The sequence below is a fragment of the Triticum urartu genome, chromosome 2 (genome assembly GCF_003073215.2).
Source record: "Triticum urartu cultivar G1812 chromosome 2, Tu2.1, whole genome shotgun sequence".
Taxonomy (NCBI): Eukaryota; Viridiplantae; Streptophyta; class Magnoliopsida; order Poales; family Poaceae; genus Triticum; species Triticum urartu.
In genome coordinates, this window is record NC_053023.1 from 561476579 (window position 1) to 561499716 (window position 23138).

The 23138-nt window shown below is 45.0% G+C and overlaps 1 protein-coding gene and 1 pseudogene across 1 annotated transcript; one reads left to right on the forward strand and one right to left on the reverse strand.

Annotated features, from left to right (window-relative positions):
- LOC125537285 overlaps nt 1–16278 on the forward strand; it is a 40619-nt pseudogene extending 24341 nt beyond the window's left edge.
- A 1438-nt stretch (nt 16279–17716) lies between these two features.
- LOC125538760 (acyl-CoA-binding domain-containing protein 4-like) lies at nt 17717–21687 on the reverse strand. The gene is made up of 6 exons (XM_048702049.1): nt 21177–21687; nt 19261–19360; nt 19050–19153; nt 18681–18772; nt 18509–18606; nt 17717–18166 (listed from the first exon to the last, which is right to left on the reverse strand). Exons 1-6 carry the CDS (start codon nt 21581–21583, stop codon nt 17999–18001), a joined length of 969 nt encoding a protein of 322 aa, XP_048558006.1. The 5' UTR covers nt 21584–21687; the 3' UTR covers nt 17717–17998.
- Nucleotides 21688–23138: the final 1451 nt, after the last annotated feature.

Genomic DNA, 23138 nt, shown 5'->3' on the forward strand with positions numbered 1-23138 from the left:
TTACTTGTGGAATGATTTTGAGGGAAATAGGAAGCTACACCTTGCTAATTGGGCCCTAGTCTCTATGAAAAAAGATTTTGGAGGCCTAGGCATACCTAACCTCCAAGAAATTAACATCTGTCTTCTAGGGTCTTGGATTAAAAGGTTCTATGAGGAAGACCTGAAACCCTGGAAGCTTCTTATTGCCCATAAATACCTAGGAAATAAACCTAATATTTTTGTCCCTTCCTCCAACCCTAAGACCTCTAGATTCTGAAAAGGATTAAAATCTATTATGCATGCTGTGAAAGTTGGCTACAGATGGAACATAGGGGATGAGAGCAGAACCAGGTTCTAGGAAGATACTTGGTTTGGCACATCCCCCCTAGTAGTCCAATTTTGACCTATTTACTCTGTCTGCAATGAGCTTAACAAAAGTGTCAATGAAGTTTGGGACGGTCAATGCCTAAAACTCTCTTTTAGAAGGAACTTTAGTGATAGTCTCATGGAACAATGGTTCCAGTGGGAGGAAATTGCCAAAAGCATTACCTTTACTGACGAGCCGGATGCCCTGATTTGGCAGCTGGACAATAAGGGGAAGTATTCATCCAGCTCCCTCTATCATGTTATCAACTTTAGAGGGGTTCAACCCGTGTTTATCCCTACTGTCTGGAAATTGAGAGTTCCCCCTAAAATTCATGTATTTCTCTGGCTTCTCTCCAAAAACAAATTGATGACTAGGGATAACCTTAGGAAGAGACACATCATCAAAGCCCTTAATTGTGTTTACTGCTTGGAACAAGAGTCTTGTTCTCACCTATTTTTTGAATGTATAGTTGCTAAACATCTCTGGGCCCACATTGAGGAATATTTCTCTAGTCAGATTGGCTCATCCTTCGAATCTGTCGCTAGATTCTGGATTGCTACCAATAGTGCTCAATTTTAAACACTGTTAGCTCAGCTGTCCTTTGGTGCCTCTGGAAATATAGAAATTCTATGATTTTCAGTAACACCTCCTGGATTTCCATTCCGCAGGTCTTGAGGTTGATCAGGAACATGGTGAGGAACTGGGCGATTCTCTCCTCCGGATCAGACAAGAACAAGTTGATGAGCTTCATGGAAACCCTAACAAGATCCCTCCAGAAACCGTTGGCGATCACTTGTGGCTGAACAAGGCTCGACCTGCTCTGGGGCTGGACCCGTGGGCTCGTCTCAAGATCTCTGATGAAGATGATGGGCACCTGGCGCCGAAAAAGAGGGACATCCACCATGCTACGCCTTCCAGCCCGGTGTCTCCGCTTGCTTACTGGTCGCCGCAGACTGACATGGCCCCTCGGCTGAAGACCATGAAGGCTTCGCTGGACCCTCCTTGTGTCATTTGAGTGCTCTATTCGCTCTGCCTTTGGCACCGCTCGGGTGATTTGTGTTATTAAGAGAACTTGTTCATCCACCCCCCCTAGTTTGTAGCTTTTCTACCTTTGCTTTCGAACTACTCTTTGAGCTGCTGTATCAGAATATGTTATGGTTTCGTTCTCAGCAATGGAACCAGGGAGATGCTCCTTGTTTTTCTAAAAAAAAAATATGTTATTATATATTATTTTTATTGTCATCATATATTTAACAGATACTTACATATGTAAGAAAACAATATCCCACATCTTATTAACTTATAAAAATAATTTCTTAACAAATAAAATCCTGGATTGTTTTGGCACGAAAATCCTAGTGATTGTGTACAAAAGCTTGGTAAGATTTAAGGACGAATGTAATAATATCACTTATTATTTAAATATATTTATAACAAAAATGCTCAGCCCCTTTTTATTTTTTGATAACATTGCTGGCCCAACCCAACATTATAATTAGAATCAGCCCAACAAAATCGTGTATTTCGAGAAAGTGCAAATGGACTGTAATTTTTTAGGAAATAAAATAAACGGGCCGCATGGATGCTACATTATTTGTTCACCCAGCCCAGCTAATGGCTGTAATTCAAAAAAAATATCAAATTGACTGTAAATTCTACCGCGCAAAAAAAAGACTGTAAATTCTGAAAAAATGGGTTGAATACGTGCCACATTTTTGGAGGCTGAAATGTGGGCCAATAGGTCGAAGCCAATGCACGTCGTTGTCAATTTAGTCAACAAATGATTCTGACATGTTAGCCGTTGGAGTTACATCCAACGACCGGCATCCATCTTCAATATCTCGTCTTCTTCCCCCAGTGCCACCGGGACCACCTCCCGCCTCCTGCTGCTAGCAGCTCTGCTTAGCATGCTTCGCTATGAAGCGCTACTCCACCGTTGGCCAGGCCGTCCCTCCACCCCTCCACACCTCCTGTTCTTCTCCACCGACTGCCGAACCACACCGCACTAGAACCAGTTAACCCTCGTACACCTCTCTGTCTGCGACTCTACTCCCGCGTCTTCCCATCTCCGGCTCGTTGTTGTCCGGGGCCTCGCCGTAGTCCACCACCTTGGATGCGCTCGGCACGGCGTGGTCAACATGGTCAACGAACGACACCATCGGAAGTAGACTGTGCGTGGAGAGGCTGACAGCTGGGTCCACGGCCACACACAAGGAAATGCCTCCTTATTACGCACAAAATAATGATTCCTCCACCTGACATCTGGGACCCACTGGAAGGGCCTCTGTATTTCGCGAAAATAACGTGCCCCCCACTGACATGTCGGACTCACCAGCTATCTTCGCACGCAAGGAAGTGCCTCCTTATTACGCACAAAAAATGAATATTCCCCTGCCAGCTGGAACCCAGCATAGTGGGAGGCTGACTTGTGGGCCTACCAAGTTGAAGGGGACGGAGGGCTTTGTTAACTTAGTCAATATGAACGATTCTAGCTCCTGTTACCGTACGATGTTCATCCAACGGCCGTAGTGCTTCTTCAACATGTGGTCTTCTTGCTCCATCCGCCCAAACCAGCGCCGGTCTTGCCGCGTGCTCCTGCCTCCCGTGGCCGGCTGTGATGCCGCGGAGGCCTCACCGCCCCCTACTACTCCCACCGCTAGCCAGGACATCCCTCTACTCACCCACACCCCCTGTTATTCTGCGGCGACAGCAGCCTCACACCGCAGCCGAACCAGTGAACCCTCTTACTCCTCTTCGCGTGGGCATCCACTGCTGCGGCTTCCCCGGATCCGAGTCGTCCCCTTCCTAGTCCTCGCCGTCGTCCACCGCCCTGGTGCTCTCGGCGCGGCGTGGTCAACGTGGTCAACGACTGACTTCCATCGGAAGAGTACTGTACGTGGAGAGGCTGATAGCTGGGTCCAGGCGGCCGCAAGGAAGTGCCTCCTTATTACGCCCAAAACAATTATTCCTCCACCTGATAGCAGGGACCCACCGGACGGGCCACATTATTTCGCGAAAAAAATGTTTCCCCCCTGACTGCTAGGACCCACTAGACGGGCCAGCGTATTTCGCGAAAAAAACGTTCCCCCCGCTGTCAGCTCGGACCCACCGGAAGTGCCTCCTTATTACGCACAAAAAAAATGAATACTCCCCCTGCTAGCTGGGACCCACCATGGTGGGAGGCTAACTTGTTGGCCTACTAAGTTGACTGGGACGGGGGCCTTTGTCAACTTTAGTCAATATGAACGATTCTAGCTCGAGTGACCGTACGATGTCCATCCAACGGTCGTAGTGCTTCTTCAACCTCTGGTCTTCTTGCTCCAGCCGCCCAAAGCAGCGCCGGTCGTGCCGCATGCTCCTGCCTCCCGTGGGCGGCTATGCTGCCGCGGAGGCCTCACCGCCCCTACTATTCCCACCGCTGGTCAGGCCCTACGGCGACGGCAGCCTCACACCGCAGCCGAACCAGTGAACCCTCGTACTCCTCTCCGCGCGGGCTTCCACTATCGCGTCTTCCCCAGCTCCCCGCCGTCCCCTTCCTAGGCCTCGCCATCGTCCACCGCCCTGGTGCTCTCGGCGCGGCGTGGTCAACATGGTCAAGGAACGACTTCCATCGGACGTGGACTGTACGTGGAGAGGCTGACAGCTGGGTCCACGGCTGCAGCAAGGAAGTGCCTCCTTATTACGCGGAAAATAATGATTCCTCCACCTGACAGTTGGGACCCACCAGACGGGCCACTGTATTTCGAGAAAAAAATGTTTCCCCCTGACTGTTGGGACCCACCAGCTACATCTTCGCACGCAGGGAAGTGCCTGACAGTCGGGACCCACCTGGTCAAAGCGTATGTCGCGTTGTCATTCTGGTCGCGAACGTGTACGTACATATACACTGGTCGATGTAGAGGCGCGCACATAGCATGTACACGTACGTACATCGGCCAGGGTGCAAGAAAGAAAATACGGCCACGTATGTGTACATACGGGCGGGGTCTCAAACGCCTACTCGCGCATACGTACAGCCAGGGCTCGTGTACATGGCTGGGTCGGAATGGAGAAACAGCGTTGTCGTCGTGTTCATGGGGAGGCAACGGAATGCGTGGTCGTGTTCATCGGGAGGGCTTGGACGGAACAGGCGATGGAAACGAGGCCTGACATACCGCAGAACGAAGGAAACAGCCTTGTGTTCGACCAGCCATGTTCGAAACGGGATCTTGTTCATCGGGAGGGGTCTGACGTACCGCAAAACGGAGGAAACGGACCTCCTACGGTCGAAACAGGGGTCCTGTTCATCGGGAGGGGTGTGGCGTACCGCAAAACGGAGGAAATGGACTTGTGTTGGAGCGCTACGGTCGAAACGGGGTCCTGTTCATCGGGAGGGGTGTGGCGTACCGCAAAACGGGACTCCACGGGATACTGTTCATCTCCACCGTCGAACCCCTCCAGCCTCCACGGGCTACTGTTCATCCACCGTCGACCTCCTCCAGCCTCCACCTGCGACTGTTCATCCACGGGCTCCTATTCATCCAGCCTCCACCGCACGCTACTCCACCGGCTACTCTTCAACCAACCCTCTCCACGGGCTCCTGTTCAACCACCCCTCCACAGGCTACTATTCATCCTGCCCTCCACGGGGTGGTCCTGTTCATCCAGCCCTCCACCGGGTCCTGTTCATCCAGCCCCAACCGGCTCGATCGATCGGGGTACTGTTCATCCAGAGGCAACACCACAGGATCCTGTTCATCCACCCCCATCGGGAACTGTTCATCCAAACCCCCCCGCAATGCTCACTGTTCATCCAGAGGCAGCATCGATCGGCTTCAGTTAGCAGCAGTAGCGAAGGAATCACTCGATCGAGTTTAGTTAACAGCCATCGATCGATCGCTCGGGTTCAGTAACGCGTAGCCTACAGTGCAATCGCTCGGGTTCAGTTAGATCCCAACCCCTCGCTTGGGTTTAGTTAGAGCCCAACGCCTCGCACACACGCGCGTACGTACGAGAGAAACGCGCATCGCTCGGCCCCCGACCACCCACTGTAATCGGGGACTCCCCGATATTTTCCCTGCCCTCGCTTCTACCACGGTTTTTTCCGTCATGGACGGCCCAAAGAATGTCATGCAGCTGCGTCTCCGGCCCGCCCAGGATGAAAAGCCCATTTTATGTCATGATTTTTTGTCATAGAAGTAGGAGCCCACCGCATCTATGATGATACCAGGTTTTGTCACAATTATCGTCATAGAAGTGTCATATGTATGACAGAAAAAAATTTGTTCGGCCCAAAATGTCACAGATGTGTCTTTTTTTGTAGTGTAAGGGCATTAGTCCCACTCTATGTCAGCACAAAATTAATATGGAGCCCGATGCTAAACCAGTTGTTGATCATCAACGACGGTTAAATCCTAAGATGAAAGAAGTGGTAAGAAATGAAATACTAAAGCTTCTGGAGGCAGGTATAATTTATCCTTTTGCTGATAGTAGATGGGTAAGTCCCGTTCATTGTGTCCCTAAGAAGGGATGTATTACTGTTGTTCCTAATGATAAGAATGAATTGATTCCACAAAGAATTGTTACAGGCTATAGAATGGTAATTGATTTTCACAAATTAAACAAAGCTACTAGAAAAGATCATTAAACTCTACCTTTTATTGATCAAATGCTAGAAAGACTGTCCAAACATACACATTTCTACTTTCTAGATGGTTATTCTGTTTTTTCTCAAATACATGTGTCTAAACAAGATCAAGAAAAAACCACTTTTACTTGCCCTTTCGGTACTTTTGCCTATAGACGTATGCCTTTTGGTTTATGCAATGCATGTGCTACCTTTCAAAGATGTATGACTGCTATATTCTCTGACTTTTGTGAAAAGATTGTTGAGGTTTTCATGGATGATTTCTCCATTTACGAAACTTCTTTTGATGATTGCTTAAGCAACCTTGATCGAGTTTTGCAGAGATGTGAATAAACTAATCTTGTCTTGAATTGGGAGAAGTGTCACTTTATGGTTTGAAGGTATTGTCTTGGGGCATAAAATTTCTGAAAGAGGTATTGAAGTTGATAAAGCTAAAGTAGATGCTATTGAAAAGATGTCGTGTCCTAAAGATATCAAAGGTATAAGAAGTTTCCTTGGTCATGCTGGTTTCTATAGGAGGTTTATTAAATACTTCTCTAAAATTTCTAGGCCTCTCACTAATCTCTTGCAAAAAGATGTTCCTTTTGTTTTTGATGATGATTGTGTAGAAGCATTTGAAATACTTAATAAAGCCTTGATTTCTGCACCTATTGTTTAGCCACCTGATTGGAATTTACCCTTTGAAATTATGTGTGATGCTAGTGATTATGCTGTTGGTGCTGTTCTAGGGAAAATAGTTGATAAGAAATTGAAAGTTATTCATTATGCTAGTAAAACTCTAGATAGTGCCCAGAGAAATTATGCTACTACTGAAAACGAATTTTTAGCAGTTGTTTTTGCTTGTGATAAGTTCAGATCTTATATTGTTGATTCCAAAGTAACTGTTCACACTGATCATGCTGCTATTAAATACCTTATGGAAAAGAAAGGTGCTAAGCCTAGACTTATTAGATGGGTTCTCTTGTACAAGAATTTGATTTGCATATTATTGATAGAAAGGGAGCTGACAACCCTGTTGCAGATAACTTATCTAGGTTAGAAAATGTTCTTGATGACCCACTACCTATTGATGATAGCTTTCCTGATGAGCAATTAGCTGTCGTAAATGCTTCTCGTAATACTCCATGGTAGGCTGATTATGCTAATTACATTGTTGCTAAGTTTATACCACCTAGTTTCACATACCAGCAAAAGAAAAAGTTTTTCTATTATTTAAGACATTACTTTTGGGATGACCCACATCTTTATAAAGGAGTAGATGGTGTTATTAGACGTTGTGTACCTGAGCATGAACAGGAACAGATCCTACGCAAGTGTCACTTCGAGGCCTATGGAGGACACCACACGGGAGATAGAACTGCACACAAGGTATTACAATCTGGTTTTTATTGGCCTACTCTCTTCAAGGATGCTCGTAAGTTTGTCTTGTCTTGTGATGAATACCAGAGGATTGGCAATATTAGTAGACGTCAGGAAATGCCTATGAATTATTCACTTGTTATTGAACCATTTGATGTTTGGGGCTTTGATTATATGGGACCTTTTCCTTCCTCTAATGGGTATACATATATTTTAGTTGCTGTTTATTACGTTACTAAGTGGGTAGAAGCTATTCCAACTAGTAGGGCTGATTATAACACTTTTATTAAGATGCTTTTAGAAGTTATTTTCCGAGGTTTGGAGTCCCTAGATATTTAATGACTGATGGTGGTTCACATTTTATTCATGGTGCTTTCCGTAAAATGCTTGCTAAATATGATGTCAACCATAGAATTGCATCTCCTTATCATCCTGAGTCTAGCGGGCAAGTAGAATTGAGCAATAGAGAGATTAAATTGATTTTGCAAAAGACTGTTAATAGATCTAGAAAGAATTGGTCTAAGAAACTTGATGATGCATTATGGTCTTATAGAACTGCTTATAAAATCCTATGGGTATGTCTCCGTATAAAATGCTCTATGGAAAAGCATGTCACTTACCTCTTGAACTAGAACATAAAGCTTATTGGGCAATCAAAGAGCTCATCTATGATTTCAAACTTGTCGGTGAGAAGAGGTTATTTGACATAAGCTCGCTTGATGAATGAAGAACCCAAGCCTATGAGAATGCCAAGTTGTTTAAAGAAAATTTAAAAGATGGCATGACAAAAGGATACAAAAGCGTGAGTTTAATGTAGGTGATCATATTTTCCTATACAACTCTCGTTTAAGATTTTTTTGCAGGAAAGCTTCTCTCTAAATGGGAAGGTCCTTACATTATCGAGGAGGTTTATCGCTCTGGTGCCATCAAGATCAACAACACCGAAGGCACATATCCAAAGGTGGTAAACGGTCAAAGAATCAAGCACTATATCTCAGGTACTCCCATAAATATTGAGACCAATATAATTAATACCATAACACCGGAGGAGCACATAAGGGACACTTTCCAGAACGTTTCAGACTCCGAAAAGGAATATGTATGTGGAACGGTAAGTAAACCGACTCCAAAATGTTTCCAATGGCATTTTTTCTCCGTTTTGGAATATTTAGAAAATTAGGAAAATTAAAAGTAGTCCGAAGAGTGCATGAGGAAGCGGCAAGGCAGGAGGGTGCACCCTACCCCCTTGGGCGCGCCCCTGTACCTTGCCGCCACCTCGTGTGCCCTCCGGACTCCGTTTTCTTGCACAATACTTCTTTTGGTCGGTAAAAATTCATTATATAATCTCCCGAAGGTTTTGACCAGCGTACCACAACAATATCTTCTGTTTTTTGTGTTGAGTTGTTTCTGCAGCAGATTTAGAGCAAGATGTCTTCGCAAGAGTCGGTCGGGGGAGAGTCGTGTCTCTCATCCGACACCAGACCCAAGAGCAAACAGCGAAGCTGACCACTTCGGGTAACCAACGGAGGAAGAGATGGAGGCTGACTTGAAAAGGGTGGATGCCATGGAGGATCAAGATGTTACCTCTCGTCTTCAATCTGGATTCATGCTGGAGGAACTTTAGAGCTCAGCGATACCAAATTCGGTCATCCCTCCCAATGCTAGATTTCTCTCTTATGAAAATATGATAAAGAGTGTTGCTTTTCCCCCGCAGCTATGAAACATCCATGGGTGATTGGAGCTCTAGCCGTCACGGGTAAACTTCGCAAGGAAATAATGGATCTTAAGCAGCAAAATAATAAGCTCGAGGGAGAATCGCATCCTAAGGGGCATCATCGCCAAGAATATCACATCACCACCTCCGAAGAAAGAGACCTAAAAACATGGGTATGGGCACTCCCCTTGGCAACTGCCAAGCTTGGGGGAGGTGCCCCGGTATCGTATCACCATCACACCTTTACCTTTATCGTTTTTCTTAGTTCTATCCTTTTGGTTATATCTTGATCTAGTAGAATAAAGTTTTTAGTACGATCTATCTTTGAGTTTTGTTTCGAGGTCTATCTATGTAACCGAGTCCATGAGTTATATAATAAAGAGTAGTTTTGAGTTGAGGGCTTTCCTTTCTTGCTATGATCTTGAGGGAATAAAATAAGAGAAAGAATAAAAAGAAATAAAAAGATCATATAATGATCTTATGGAGAGTGATCACTTCACATATAAAGAGTATGATGAATAAAAGTTATTGAGAGTTGACAAACATAGTTTTAGTCATTGTTGCAATTAATAGGAAGTAAAAAAGAAAGAGAGGCTTCACATATAAATATACTATCCTTGACATCTTTTGTAATCGTGAGCACTCATTAAAATATGACATGCCAAAAGGTTGATGTTGGACAAGGAAGACAACATAATGGGTTATATTTTCTTATACCCGAATAGAAGTTATATTGTTATGGATCCTCCAACATGTTGAGCTTGCCTTCCTCTCTTATGCTAGCCAAATCCTTTGCACCAAGTAGAGATACTACTTGTGCTTCCAAACATCCCTTAAACCAGTTTTGCCATGCGATTCCATCATACCTACCTATGGATTGAGTAAGATCCTTCAAGTAAGTTGTCATCGGCACAAGCAATAAAAATTCCTCTCTAAATATGTATGATCTATTAGTGTGAAGAAAATAAGCTTTATACGAACTTGTGATATGGAAGAAATAAAAGCGACAGACTGCATAATAAAGTTCTTTATCACAAGCAGCAATATACAGTGACGTTCTTTTGCATTAAGATTTTGTGCATCCAACCATAAAAGCGCATGACAACCTCTGCTTCCCTCTGCGAAGGGCCTATATTTGATCTTCTAGCCTTATAGAAGAGTCATGGTGATCTTCACCTTTCCTTTTTACACCTTTTCTTTTTGGAAAGCACTATGTGTTGGAGAAAGATCCAGATATATGTATCCACTAGGATGTAGGTTATCAAAAGTATTATTGTTGACATTACCCTTGAGGTAAAAGGTTGGGAGGCGAAACTATAAGCCCCTATCTTTCTCTGTGTCTGACTGAAACTTTGGACTCATAAGTATCGCGTGAATGTTAGCAATTGTGAAATATTCAATGATAGTTGAGTATGTGGACTTGCTGAAAAGCTCTTGTATTGACTCTTTCCGATGTTATGATTAATTGAAATTGCCTCAATTACTGAGATCATAGTTTGTTAGTTTTCAATGAAGTTTCTGATTCATACTTTACCTTGTGAACAAGTGGTTACTTTGGCATAACAAATTATATGACAATATATGTTGCTGTTCTAAAGATGATCATGATGCCCTCATGTCCGAATTTTATTTTATCGACACCTCTATCTCTAAACATGTGGACATATTTTTCGATTTCGGCTTTCGCTTTGCAAGTTCTAAGCTTGGGGGAGTTGATACGTCCATTTTGCATCATGCTTTTATAATGATATTTATTGCATTATGGGTTGTTATTACACATTATGGCACAATACTTATGCCCTTTCTCTCTTATTTTACAAGGTTTACACAAAGAGGGAGAATGCCGGCAGCTGGAATTCTGGACTAGAAAAGGAGCAAATCTGAGAAACCAATTCTGCACAACTCCAAAAGTCCTGAAACTTCATGGAGAATTATTTTGGAATATATAAAAAATATTGGGCGAAGAAAGTACCAGAGGGGACCCACAAGGAAACCACAAGGGTGGGGGCGCACCCTACCCCCCTAGGGGCACCCCCTACCTTGCCGCCCACCTGGCAGGCCCCCGGTGCTCATCTTGTGCTATATGAAGGGTTCTACCTGGAAAAAATCAAGAGGAAGCTTTCGGGACAAAGCGCCGCCGTCTCGAGGCGGAACTTGGGCAGAACCAATCTAGGGCTTCGGCGAAGCTGTTCTGCCAGGGAAACTTCCCTACCAAAGGGGGAAATCGAAGCCATCGTCATCACCAACGATCCTCTCATCGAGAGGGGGTCAATCTCCATCAACATCTTCACCAGCACCATCTCCTCTCAAACCGTAGTTCATCTCTTGTATCCGATCTTTGTCTCAAAACGTCAGATTGGTACCTGTGGGTTGCTAGTAGTGTTGATTATTCCTTCTAGTTGATGCTAGTTGGTTTATTCAGTGGAAGATTATGTTCAGATCCTTAATGCTATTCAATACTCCTCTAATTATGAACATGAATATGCTTTGTGAGTAGTTACATTTGTTCTGAGGACAAGGGAGAAGTCTTGTTATAAGTAATCATGTGAATTTGGTATTCGTTCGATATTTTGATGAGATGTATGTTGTCTCTCCTCTAGTGGTGTTATGTGAACATCGACTATATGACACTTCACCATTGTTTGGGCCTAGGGGAAGGCATTGGGAAGTAATAAGTAGATGATGGGTTGCTAGAGTGACAGAAGCTTAAACCCTAGTTTATGCGTTGCTTCGTAAGGAGCTGATTTGGATCCATATGTTTCATGCTATGGTTAGATTTATCTTAATTCTTCTTTCATAGTTGCGGATGCTTGCGAGAGAGGTTAATCATAAGTGGGAGGCTTGTCCAAGAAAGGGCAGCACCCAAGCACCGGTCCACCCACATATCAAATTATCAAAGTAACGAACGTGAATCATATGAGCATGATGAAAACTAACTTGACAGTAATTCCCATGTGTCCTCGGGAGCGCTTTACTTTACATAAGATTTCTTCGAGGCTTGTACTTTGCTACAAAAAGGATTGGGCCACCTTGCTGCACCCTAGTTACTTTTTTTACTTGTTACCTGTTACAAATTATCTTATCACACAACTATCTGTTACTGATAATTTCAGTGCTTGCAGAGAATACCTTGTTGAAAACCGCTTGTCATTTCCTTCTGCTCCTCGTTGGGTTCGACACTCTTACTTATCGAAAGGAATACGATAGATCCCCTATACTTTTGGGTCATCAGAGAGCTACCTTATGCCACCTTGAGCAAAGATGAAACGGGGCGACACCAAGAGCATGAAGACACCACAACACAATGATCGCCATTGGAGGGAACTGAACAAGCACATCAACGGGGAGTTGATGTTCGGGCACCACATGGAAAGGGTGTGCAAGGGGAGCGATCGTCATTGTGTAGTTTAAATATATCTGACATCATGTAGGGGGAGCCGCCCACACATGTGCAGTGCATCACTTTAAATTCACATGGCTCCATCCACGATGGTTAGGGTTTGGTTGAAATGAATTTCAAATGTAACTTGACTTACTTGATTTGAGTTTGAAATTCATTTTTAAGTTTTGAATTTGGTTTCAAAATGATTTCACATGTCAATGGTTTTGGTTTCAAACTAGATTCTAGTTTGAATTTGAATTAGGTTTGACATATGAGTTCATATTTGAATTTGAGTTGAATTGAAATGGTTTGAGTTAGGGTTTTAATAATATAAGTTTCATTTGAATTCACACTCAAGGTTTGATTGAAGTTTCATTAAATTTGAAATAAGGATTTAAACTTATTTGGATTTAGGTTAGGTTCGAATTTAAATTTGAATTGAAATTTGAAAAGTTTGACTCAAGTCTAAGTGAATTCACATCTGGTCCAGGTTGGTTCAAGAATTCATTTGCAAAATATTTCATTTAATTTGAATTAGCAAAACGAACTATATGTCCCATTTAATTTGAATTTAATTAAAATTAGATTTGAATTTCCTAAAGTTTTTTATTATGTCATACGTTATTTCCTAAATTTGAATTTTGTTTTTGAAATATAAAGTAAAATAAATTATCTAAATTAGTTTAAGATTAACAAGTTATAACCTCAATTAACTTTGAATTTTCTGAATTGAGTATTGTAGAACTTTATTTGAATTTCTATTTTAAATTATTTAAATTTGAATTGCAGTAGGTTTATTTAAAAAATATTTCACTATAATTATTCTGCAAATGATCATTTAATTTGAATTTATAGTTTGCAAGTTAAACCCTATTTAAGTTTGAAATGATTCTGTTTGAATTTGAATTTTAAAATATTGTAAAGTGGATTTTTATTGTTTTGGCAGAAACATTTTTTTATAAGTGTCATTTTTCAAAAATATTCATTCAATTTGGATTAACAGAAAATGTTATGATGATTTGAAGTTTCATGGGCTTTTCTGCAAAACTGCAATTTACCCCTCTCTCTCTGACTTATAGCCCCCCTCTCTCACACTGAGAGCATGTATAATACGGTGACATAGGCGGTTGTAAGACTTTAAATATTATATTTTTACTGAGTTGGAGGAGAGAGAAGACAAGCGGGTTGTAGATTTGCGGCAGAGTATAGCACATGCTCTAAGAAGCTTTGTGAGAGTGTAAGATGGGTCATATGGTAATAACGTAGTACTTTTTATAGCTAACTACTATACATGTTGGGATGACATGGCAACATGTTATAGCTAGGGAACAACGAGGTGCGGAGAAGGGCCGGGGACGAGCAGATCCGGGCGGTGGCGGCCATGCATAGCTTGGCGGCGGTGGTGGAGTCCAGAGACGGGCGAGCCCGATCCCTTCCATGGAGCTTCGGGCCGGTACCGGTGACCTTGCAGGGGTGGCGCGGCTAGATGCAAAGGCGCGGCGAGTGGAACGAGAGAAAGAGAGGGAGCGGCGGTGGGGTACCTCGGCTGCGCGGTAGTGTGGCTTGGGGACGGCGGCGCTCGACGAGGCCACGCTGGTGCTCCGCGGTGGCCATGGCAGCTTCAAGCGGTGGTTTGTGCGCTGACTACTTGTTGCGGTCCAGGGAATGCAACAAGAGCCTAGTTGCGCAAAACGTGGGCGCGGAGCGGGTTGCTCTCGTCCGTGTGATGAACAGACGATCCAACGGACACGGTACCGGCGGACGGTCGCGCACGATCGGTCGGCTGAAGGTATTGCATGAAGGATATATTGATGTTGATTTGATATTGTAGACGCGTCAAGCGCGTCATGGACCACTTCATCCGGCTCGTCAAGCGGGAGCACGACGTCGACATCTTCGGCGACGCGCGCGCGCTCGGGAAGCTCCGCCGCGAGTGCGAGCGCGCCAAGCGGGCGCTCAACACCCAGCTCCAGGTCCACGTGGAGATCGAGTCGCTGGCCGACGGTGTCGACCTGTCGGAGCCACTCACCTGGGCCCGCTTCGAGGAACTCAACGCCGACCTCTTCCGCAAGGCCATGGTGCCCGTGAAGAAGGCCATGGCAGACGCCGGGCTGGCCAAGGGCGACATCGACGAGGTGGTGCTGGTCGGCGGCAGCACCAGGATCCCCAAGGTGCAGCAGCTCCTCCGCGACTACTTCGGCGGCAAGGAGCCCCACAAGGGCGTCAACCCCGACGAGGCCGTCGCCTATGGCGCGGCCGTGCAGGGCGGCATCGTGCGCGGCGACGCCAAGAAGGTTGTGGTGCTGGACGTGACGCCGTTGACGCTCGGCATCGAGACGGCTGGCGGCGTGATGGCGAGCGTGATCCCCCGAAATACGCCGATCCCGACCAAGAGAACCAAGAAATGGCACTGGTGGTCCGAGAACTTGCGCTGCGGGTGCACTTAAGTCATGGTACTTGTAAACTGGAAAAACCCGTCATAGAACTTGCATTGCGGGTGTAGATAGGTCACATATGCCATCTAAACCGGCCAGCTGTCCTATTTTCGAGAAAAACCCGCCATAGAACTTGCATTGCGGGTGCAGATAGGTCACATTTCAAAATTTTCGTTCCTGGACATTTTTTAAAGTCACGAATCACAAATATTTTTAATAAATATTTTTTTATTTATCATCCGAGAACATTTTTTTAAAGTCACGTATCACAAACATTTTTTTAAATGTTCACCACTTAAAACAAATGTTCGCAAATCACAAATATTTTTCAAATTTATCGTTGTCAACCTTTTTTTAATGCCATGAATAAATAGTTTTCAAATTAATCATTCACGAACATTTTTAAATTTATCATTCAAAAACATTTTCAAATTTTTCGTTCCTGAACTTTTTTTGAAGTCACTAATCACAAATATTTTTAATTTATTGTTCGCAAACATTTTTTTAAAGTCACGGATCATGAATATATTTTTTGAAACGTTCGCGAACATTTTTTTAAAGTCGTGAACAAATAATTTTCAAATTTATCGTTCATGAACATTTTTTTAAAGTCACGAATCACATATATTTTTAAAGTCGTGAACAAATTTATCGCGCTTGATCGTTAGAGGGAGAAAACCGGGCAGCTGGCCGGTTCAGATGACCTGTGTGACCTATTTGTACCCGTAATGCAAGTTCTATGACGGATTTTTTCGGTTTGCAAGTACCGTGACTTAAGTGCATCCACAGCGCCAAGTTTTCGGACCGCCGGTGCCATCTACTCCTACGAGGACAGGCAGACGACGGTGACCATCACGGTGTTCGAGGGCGAGCGGAGCATGACAAAGGACGGGCAAGTTCGACCTCACCGGGATCGCGCCCGCGCCGAGGGGCACGCCGCAGATCGAGGTGACCCTGGAGGTGGACGTGAACGGCATCCTGCACGTCGGGGCGGCGGACAAGGGCACCGGCCGGTCGGAGAAGATCGAGATCAGCAGTGCCGGTCGTAGCATCAGCCAGGAGGAGATCGAGCGCATGGTGCAAGAGGCGGAGGAGTTCGCCGAGGAGGACAGGAAGGTGAGGGACAAGGTGGACGCGCGAAACAAGCTGGAGGCATACGTTTACAGTGCCCGGACGACAGCCGACAGCGAGCTGGGGGCCAAGATGGACGGCGCCGACAGGGAGAGGGTCAGGGAGGCGGCCAGGGAGGCCGGCGAGTGGCTCGAGGCCAACCCGGACGCTGACCAGGACGGCTACGCGAAGAAGCTCAAGGAGCTGGAGGATGTCTGCAGCCCAGCCTTCGCCGCCGCTTACGGGAACACTGGCGGTGGCCATGACGACGCCGCCGAGGAAGACGATGAACACGACGAGCTCTAGGATTCTACAGTTCAGTACTAGTAGCTACAGTAGATTTTTTTTCTTCTTAAAGCTTTAGTAAGATTAGGATTGAATTACGTATGCCCCGACTAACGAACGCCCATAGTCATGTTTATTGTTTGTCTGGTTTATTAATACATCATGCATTGTTTGGCTAGACAATTTTGGAAAATAATTTTACAAGAACAAATTCAATTTTCCAGATGGTGTTTGTCAGATTCAGTAGATGCAATGGCGGTGTTTTGCACACTACCTTGTTGCATTGCTTGGAGTTTTCTCGTATTTGATCTTTGGGGTGAAAACTCATAATTGGGTCTTTGTTGGTTGGATCTAATGACGGCGACGCTTATGAGTTGTTCCCTTTCAAATGCATTGCTATTGAACAATATTTATCGTAGTCCTGAGATGGTTGGTATCGATGGTAATTGTATTTGTCGATCACTTCGGGGCTCTTATTTTCCTTTTTGTTTCTACGCCAGAAATAATTTCGGTCTTGTATGATTTCACTATTTGCAGGCGTGTTTTTTTGTGTGTGTTGGTATTCGTTGTATGCATCTTAATTGTGCAAAGGCCGGTGTACTCTTTTATATTTGTATATTCGCTTGATGCATTACGAGTCAATAAAGCATGCTTTATTAAAATAAATGTAGGAGCAGGGGTGAAATAAATATGAGTAATGCTACATCTACTGATGTTCTAGTCGGAGGAGATTTTCCCAGACAAGGACCGTTCGAGCATCTCTAGCAAATCTCATAAAAGGCCTGAAACTGTAAAAAAAACACCATTTTGTGGTTTTGGGCCGAAAAAAAAACAGATCCTGCAAAACGGTCGGCACTGGAAAAAAAATTATTGAGCTCCCCGTAAAAAACCCATCGTACCCAAGATGTCTAGTTTTTTAGTTAGATTTTTGGGGTGAACTGAAAAGCCGACGACGGTTGGCCGGAGGGAAATTTCAGCCCAACCATCACCAGACTGGCGCCAGACTCGCCGGAGCCCCGGCGAAATTCCACCAAGGTGCTCCGATTCTGGCCAAATCCCCTCCAATTTCCGGTGGTCAACCCCGATTCCAACCGATTTTGGTCAATTGCGGCGTAAGAGCAGGAGCTCAGGGAGGCGGACGCCATTGACGGGCAGCGGCGACACGTTCTCCCAGCGGAAGACGGCTGCTCGCACAGGCGCCACGGCGTTAGTACATGGCCGGGCGCGCGAACCAGTTCGACGTGAACACAACCACTAGCCACGTGCATCCACCGCTAGTCGGGCTCGTCGAGATGGAGGTCGCTGGGTCTGGCAAACACCTCCACCTGCAGGTCAGGGCATACCGTCGCATTTCACAGGATCTGTTGTTCTACCAGAGCTCCCGCGATACCGTAAAATCGTTTTGCAGTATACCTTAATCTGTTTTTGCAGTACCGACTTTTAAGGGATCCGCTAGAGATGCTCTTAAGATGTATGCATATTGACAGTATGAGGCCACGAGACCTGAATCCTGACACTGATATGTTTCCTGCCAAAACAGTTGGCCTGCAGCACAAACACACTAAAAGCAAAACACTACTACAAGATGTCTACCCTGCGCTGAGTTACCTTTTGACAGTGTATTCGATGAGGTTGGTAAAACGGCTCATCCGATTCAGCTAATCAAGCACGGTGTGTATAGTTTCTCGGCACTAGTAGTAGTAGCAGCAGGCGTCAACGTATCATCGGGTTCATTGTGCCATCAGTTTGCCGGCTTCATGAAAGGCCAGGCCGAGGAGCACAAGTCCTGGGCGGTGTTCCCATCGCCGTCCTTGATCTGGAGATCGGCGTGGTGCTTGACGAGCAGTTCGGCGATGTCCTCCCTCTCGCAGAGGACGGCGTAGTGGAGCGCTGTCTGCCCTTCGTTGTCCTGGACATGGAGAGACAAGGGTTCAGTGTCTGAAGGTCGCAAAAGGTTTGCTTCTGCACACTGCAGCTGTACGATATTGATACTAAATTGGGTCTAACGTAGTAGATGAACTGAACCGACTGTTTAAGCAGTTAGCTAGCTGGTTGAATGTTGCAGGCTGACAGCTTGCCGACATGTAACAAATATCCGACATTTTGTCGGTTTGGTACAGCTTGTGATGCAAGCCCCACTAAAAATACTTGGTCAGAGTTACCACAAGTTTCTTTTGTTCAAATACACTCACCAAACTGCCTAGAAATTTCAAAATGCAGTGAATAAAGGGTACACGACAAATTCAGATACCTGAGCATTCACGTCTGCATTTGAGTTGACAAGAACCTCGACAGCATCTAGATGACCCCGGTCCACAGCCCAGTGCAACGGAATTCTCTCTTCGCTATCTGAAACCAAAGTATGCCTAAATGAGTCATTGCTACATAGAGAACAGAAAGATGGATGTTCTACAAACACAAACCTCTTATGTTGATTTGTACAGCTGCAGCCAGATGCTTTTTAACGTCATCAATTGCACCTTCCCTTGCAGAAACATGGATGTCACCAAGTTCTCTGCAGGTACAAACCAGTTCATTGTAATCCTAGAAACACTAGTTCAGGCAAAGTACTAAATGGATTATATGAATAAATACAACTTTTTTGCAGCATGATGGAGACAAACTAGCTGCATACCAAATAATGAATCATCTCACTTTTATTTGCTATGTTCTATCAGTTAGCAAAAGAAATAAACTATACAGCATTAGGTGAACTTGGCTACACACCATCAAGGCGACATTAATGCACAGGGAGGAGGTGTAAGGTGTGTCCTTGTTGTAGAAAGACTTACGATTCATTTCCTTGATCTTCCTCGTACATTAAACTGCTAAATACAGGTCCCATTGGTCCCTTCGAACCTGATGCAGACATTGTGGTTTCCCCATCTTTCTTTTTCTGGAATCATGTCAAACAGATTATATCAAACAGAGCAAACACTGTGATGTACATTCCTATAAAAATGGTAAAGAATATGTGGCCATAGGTCGAATTATAAAACTTGCTGAGCCATCAGACCAGTTAGGGAATATCTCATCAACAATTGTTATGTACTCCTCCATAGCTTCTTCTGTTGGCATAGCACCCAATTTATTCCAAGCATTCCTAGCAAACAAGTGCTCAATCAACAAAGATACTTGGTAAACTGTATTGACTTTCCAAACTGAGAAAAACACATACAGGTCTACTGCTAATATATGTTCAATGCAAACAGTAAACGTCTGAGCTCTGGTACCCATATTGGAATATCCAGAGTAACAAAGGGCATCTTCAAAGTGAAAATTCTAAGGCCTACACAACTATTCAGCATTATCACAAGTGACATTCCTGGACATAGGTCATGGATGCTCAGGCAAAATTAGCACAAACAAATAACACAAGCATTCAATCCATTGGTGAAGCCAAGCAAGCACCCAGGGACAATTAGCAAATGGAGAAACACAGACAGAGCGAAAGCTTAAAGGTCTAAGGTTGATACATGTTTCACTATGAAAAATAGATGTCTTAGTTCCAGTGCTCATATATGAAAATCCAGAGCACTAAAGGGCATTACCAAAATGAAAAACTCTAAGCCCTACACGACTATGCAGCCTGATCACAAACGGCATTCTTGGTCCTCTTGGATATAGATCAGTTGCGTTGAATATAAGCACTTTGATGTTCAGGTTAAAGTAGCACTAACAGTCAATGGAACACGCAAGCAATTGACGGAGCCCATAAAAAACCTAGAGACAATTTACCAATTTATCATACATGTAACTGAACCTAGGGAACCCATAAACTAGCACGAGGAGGCTTGCTTGTGCACCAAACCTACTGAGCCAGTGGACCAGCTCTCGGTCTTAACAAGAACTATAGCTAGGAAGCTAGCACCAGATGCACTTGGGGATATACTAGTTATGCACTTCACATCCGGATGGCAATTACCTAGTAATATAGGCTAAAATTACCTAGTAAGTGCTCAATCAATAAGGTACTAGGTAAACTGAATTGACTTTCCAAATTGAGAAGCGCAGACAGAGCATAAGCAAAGAGGTCAAGTGCTAATATGTATTCAATGCAAATAGTAGACGTCTAAGTTCTGGTGCTCATATTGGAACATCCAGAGCACCAAAGGCATCTTCAAAGTGAAAATTCTTACCCCTACACAACTATTCGGCATAATCAGAATTCAAAAGTAACATTCTCGATATAGATCATGGATGTTCAGGGGAAAGTATCACAAACAGATAATGCAAACAACCAATCAATCGGTGAAGCCAATCAAGAACCTAGATACAGTTACCAAATTGCGAAGCACAGGCAGAGCAAAACCGAAAAGGTCTATTGCTAATACATGTTCACTGTGAAATAATAGATGCCTGAGTTCCGATGCTCATATATGAAAATCCAAAGCAGCAAAGGGCATCATCATCAAAGTGAAACTCTTAAGCCCTCATAATTATGCAGCCATGATCACAAATGATATTACTCGATTTAGATCAGTTGCAATAAATGTAAGTACTTGGATGCTCATGTTAAAGTAAAGTATCAAGAGCAGGCAATGCAAACACACAATCAATTGGCGAAACCCATCGACAACCTAGAGATAAATCCTGTACACCAAACCTAGAGAACCATTGGACCAATTCTAAGTATTTATCAACAACTCTAGCTAGGATTTAGCAAAAGTTGAACTTGGGGATATATACTAATCATGAACAATCTCTCGTGGTCGGTCCGACTCAGAAATCACACCAAAGTTCACATCCCATCGGCAGTCCCCGTAGCAACACAAGCTAAATTTAGACATGGATCATATCCAACCCACCTCATAACCCCTATCGGCTATCCCCTAGAAAATATAAGGCTAAACCCAACTGTGGCAGAAGGTGGATCCAGATTCCAAGGAATCGAGCGAGGCAAGGGGGGCGGAACCTACCACTTGGCGCGGGCCTTGAGCTTGAGGGCGGAGGGCTGCGGCGCGGTGCAGGGCCCCTCGGTGGCGATCTTGTAGAGGCCATAGAGGCGGAGCTGCGCCTGCTCGGGGACGCCGGCGGCGGAGGCGGCGACGAAGGCGGAGGCGGCGCTGAAGTCCTCGTCGAGCTCCGTGCTCTCCACGCCCTCCCAGTCGCCGTCGCTGTCGCTGTCGCCGTCGCCGTCGCCGCCGTCGAGCGCGGGGGCGGCGGCGTCCGGGGAGGAGGAGGGGGCGGGAGCGGGGGCGGAGCGGGTGATCCGGAGGTTGTCCTCCTTGAAGGCGAGGACGACGGAGATGAGCTTGGCGACGAGGAAGGCGAAGATGAGCCCGATGACCGCCGACTGGGCCAGCTCCTGCCAGTCGCCGCCCATGGCCGCCGGCGAGGCGCGAATCTCAGATGCCGCTGGCCGGGGTGAGAGAGCACGAGAGGGGGAGGGGACGAGCTCAACTCGTGGTTTTTCCTGAAGTCAATTTGGTTTGGTTTACGACTTTACGGCAAAGGCAAAAGTAGCGCTTAACCCCACACAACCGTATTCGTATGGAATTAAGGTAATCACGTACGCCGAGTTTGTTTAGAAAAACAGTTTTACTGAGTCTAAGTCTATTCGGATTTCGTTATCCCTCTGTAATATCAAAAACGCTCTTATATTATGTTGGTGATCCTTGTATTGCAAAAATAGGATAGCTAGAGGTCTTATGTGTAAAGTTGCAACTCTGTAAATATCCTATACAGGAGAGTGAATCTAGAGTTTTGCTATTCCCGACCAAAACTTTCAGAGTACTCTTCCCCTCTTCTCCCTTCTTCTCCTCCAAACTCTAATCTTGGAGAGGATCCAGTGAATGTGAATCTACATGGCATCAGAGCTTTGGCAAGATCCATCCCGGTGACGCTCGTGTGGACATTGCTGGGCGTTCGGGAGGTGAAGGCAGCGGGATTGAGACCCAGTACGGGGTGGGGAGTCGAATCGGGGCTACCTGAAGAAGGTTGCGGGGGTCCCTGGACCAGAGAAAAGAGGAGCATAAGGTAGGAGGTTGTTGTTGTTTCGATTTGGAGAAATAGGGGACTGCTGCTGCAAATTTGGGGAGGAAGAAGAGAGATTGAGGGCTGCTGTTGTGTGGTCTCTAGTAGAGAGCAGCAGAGAGTTTGTAAAGAAGAGAGATTGAGCACTGCTGCTGCTGAGTGTGGAGGAATTGAAGATATGGCAGGCAATGGTAGTGCTCCAGGGGCAGTCACAGCAGGGGAGCTTGCTGCTGTCTTGCATGCCATGGATGAGAAATATCAGGTGTTGTTTGATGCGATTAGCAAGCAAGCAGGGAACTCAAGATCAGAAGTGGAGGCAAAAGAGGATATACATCCTTTGCAAATGCCCCATGTAAAATTAGAAGGACCAGAAAATTATGTGAGCTGGGCAGAGCATGCAGAGACCATCTTGGTTTCCAGGAAGCTTGAAGCTTACATTCTAGGCACGGTGGAGAAGTCTATGGATGAGAGTTCCAAAGAAGGTTAGAAGTGGAAGATGACAAATGCACTAGTGAGGGTGTGGTTATTGAGCTCTCTATCACCTCAGATTGCTAAACAAGTCGAAAGGATTAAAGAAGCTTTTGAAATTTGGAGGTTATTGAAAGGGACATTCTCAGGAGTAGTAAACGAAATGCTTGCTTGTAAGATTCAGAAGGAGTTACAAGATTTGTGCCAAGGCGAGAAGACAGTGGTTGACCATGTTTCTGAACTAAAACGACTTTGGAGCGATTTGGATTATTATGATCCAATCAAGATGGAGTGTGGAAAATGTATTGAAAATACAACAAATGGACAGAGAGAACGCGTGTTAGGGATTTTCTGAATGGACTTAATCCCAAATTTGAGAATAGGAGGGCAGCACTTTATGGCAGTGGCAAGTTACCTCCTTTGGAGCAAGCGATATT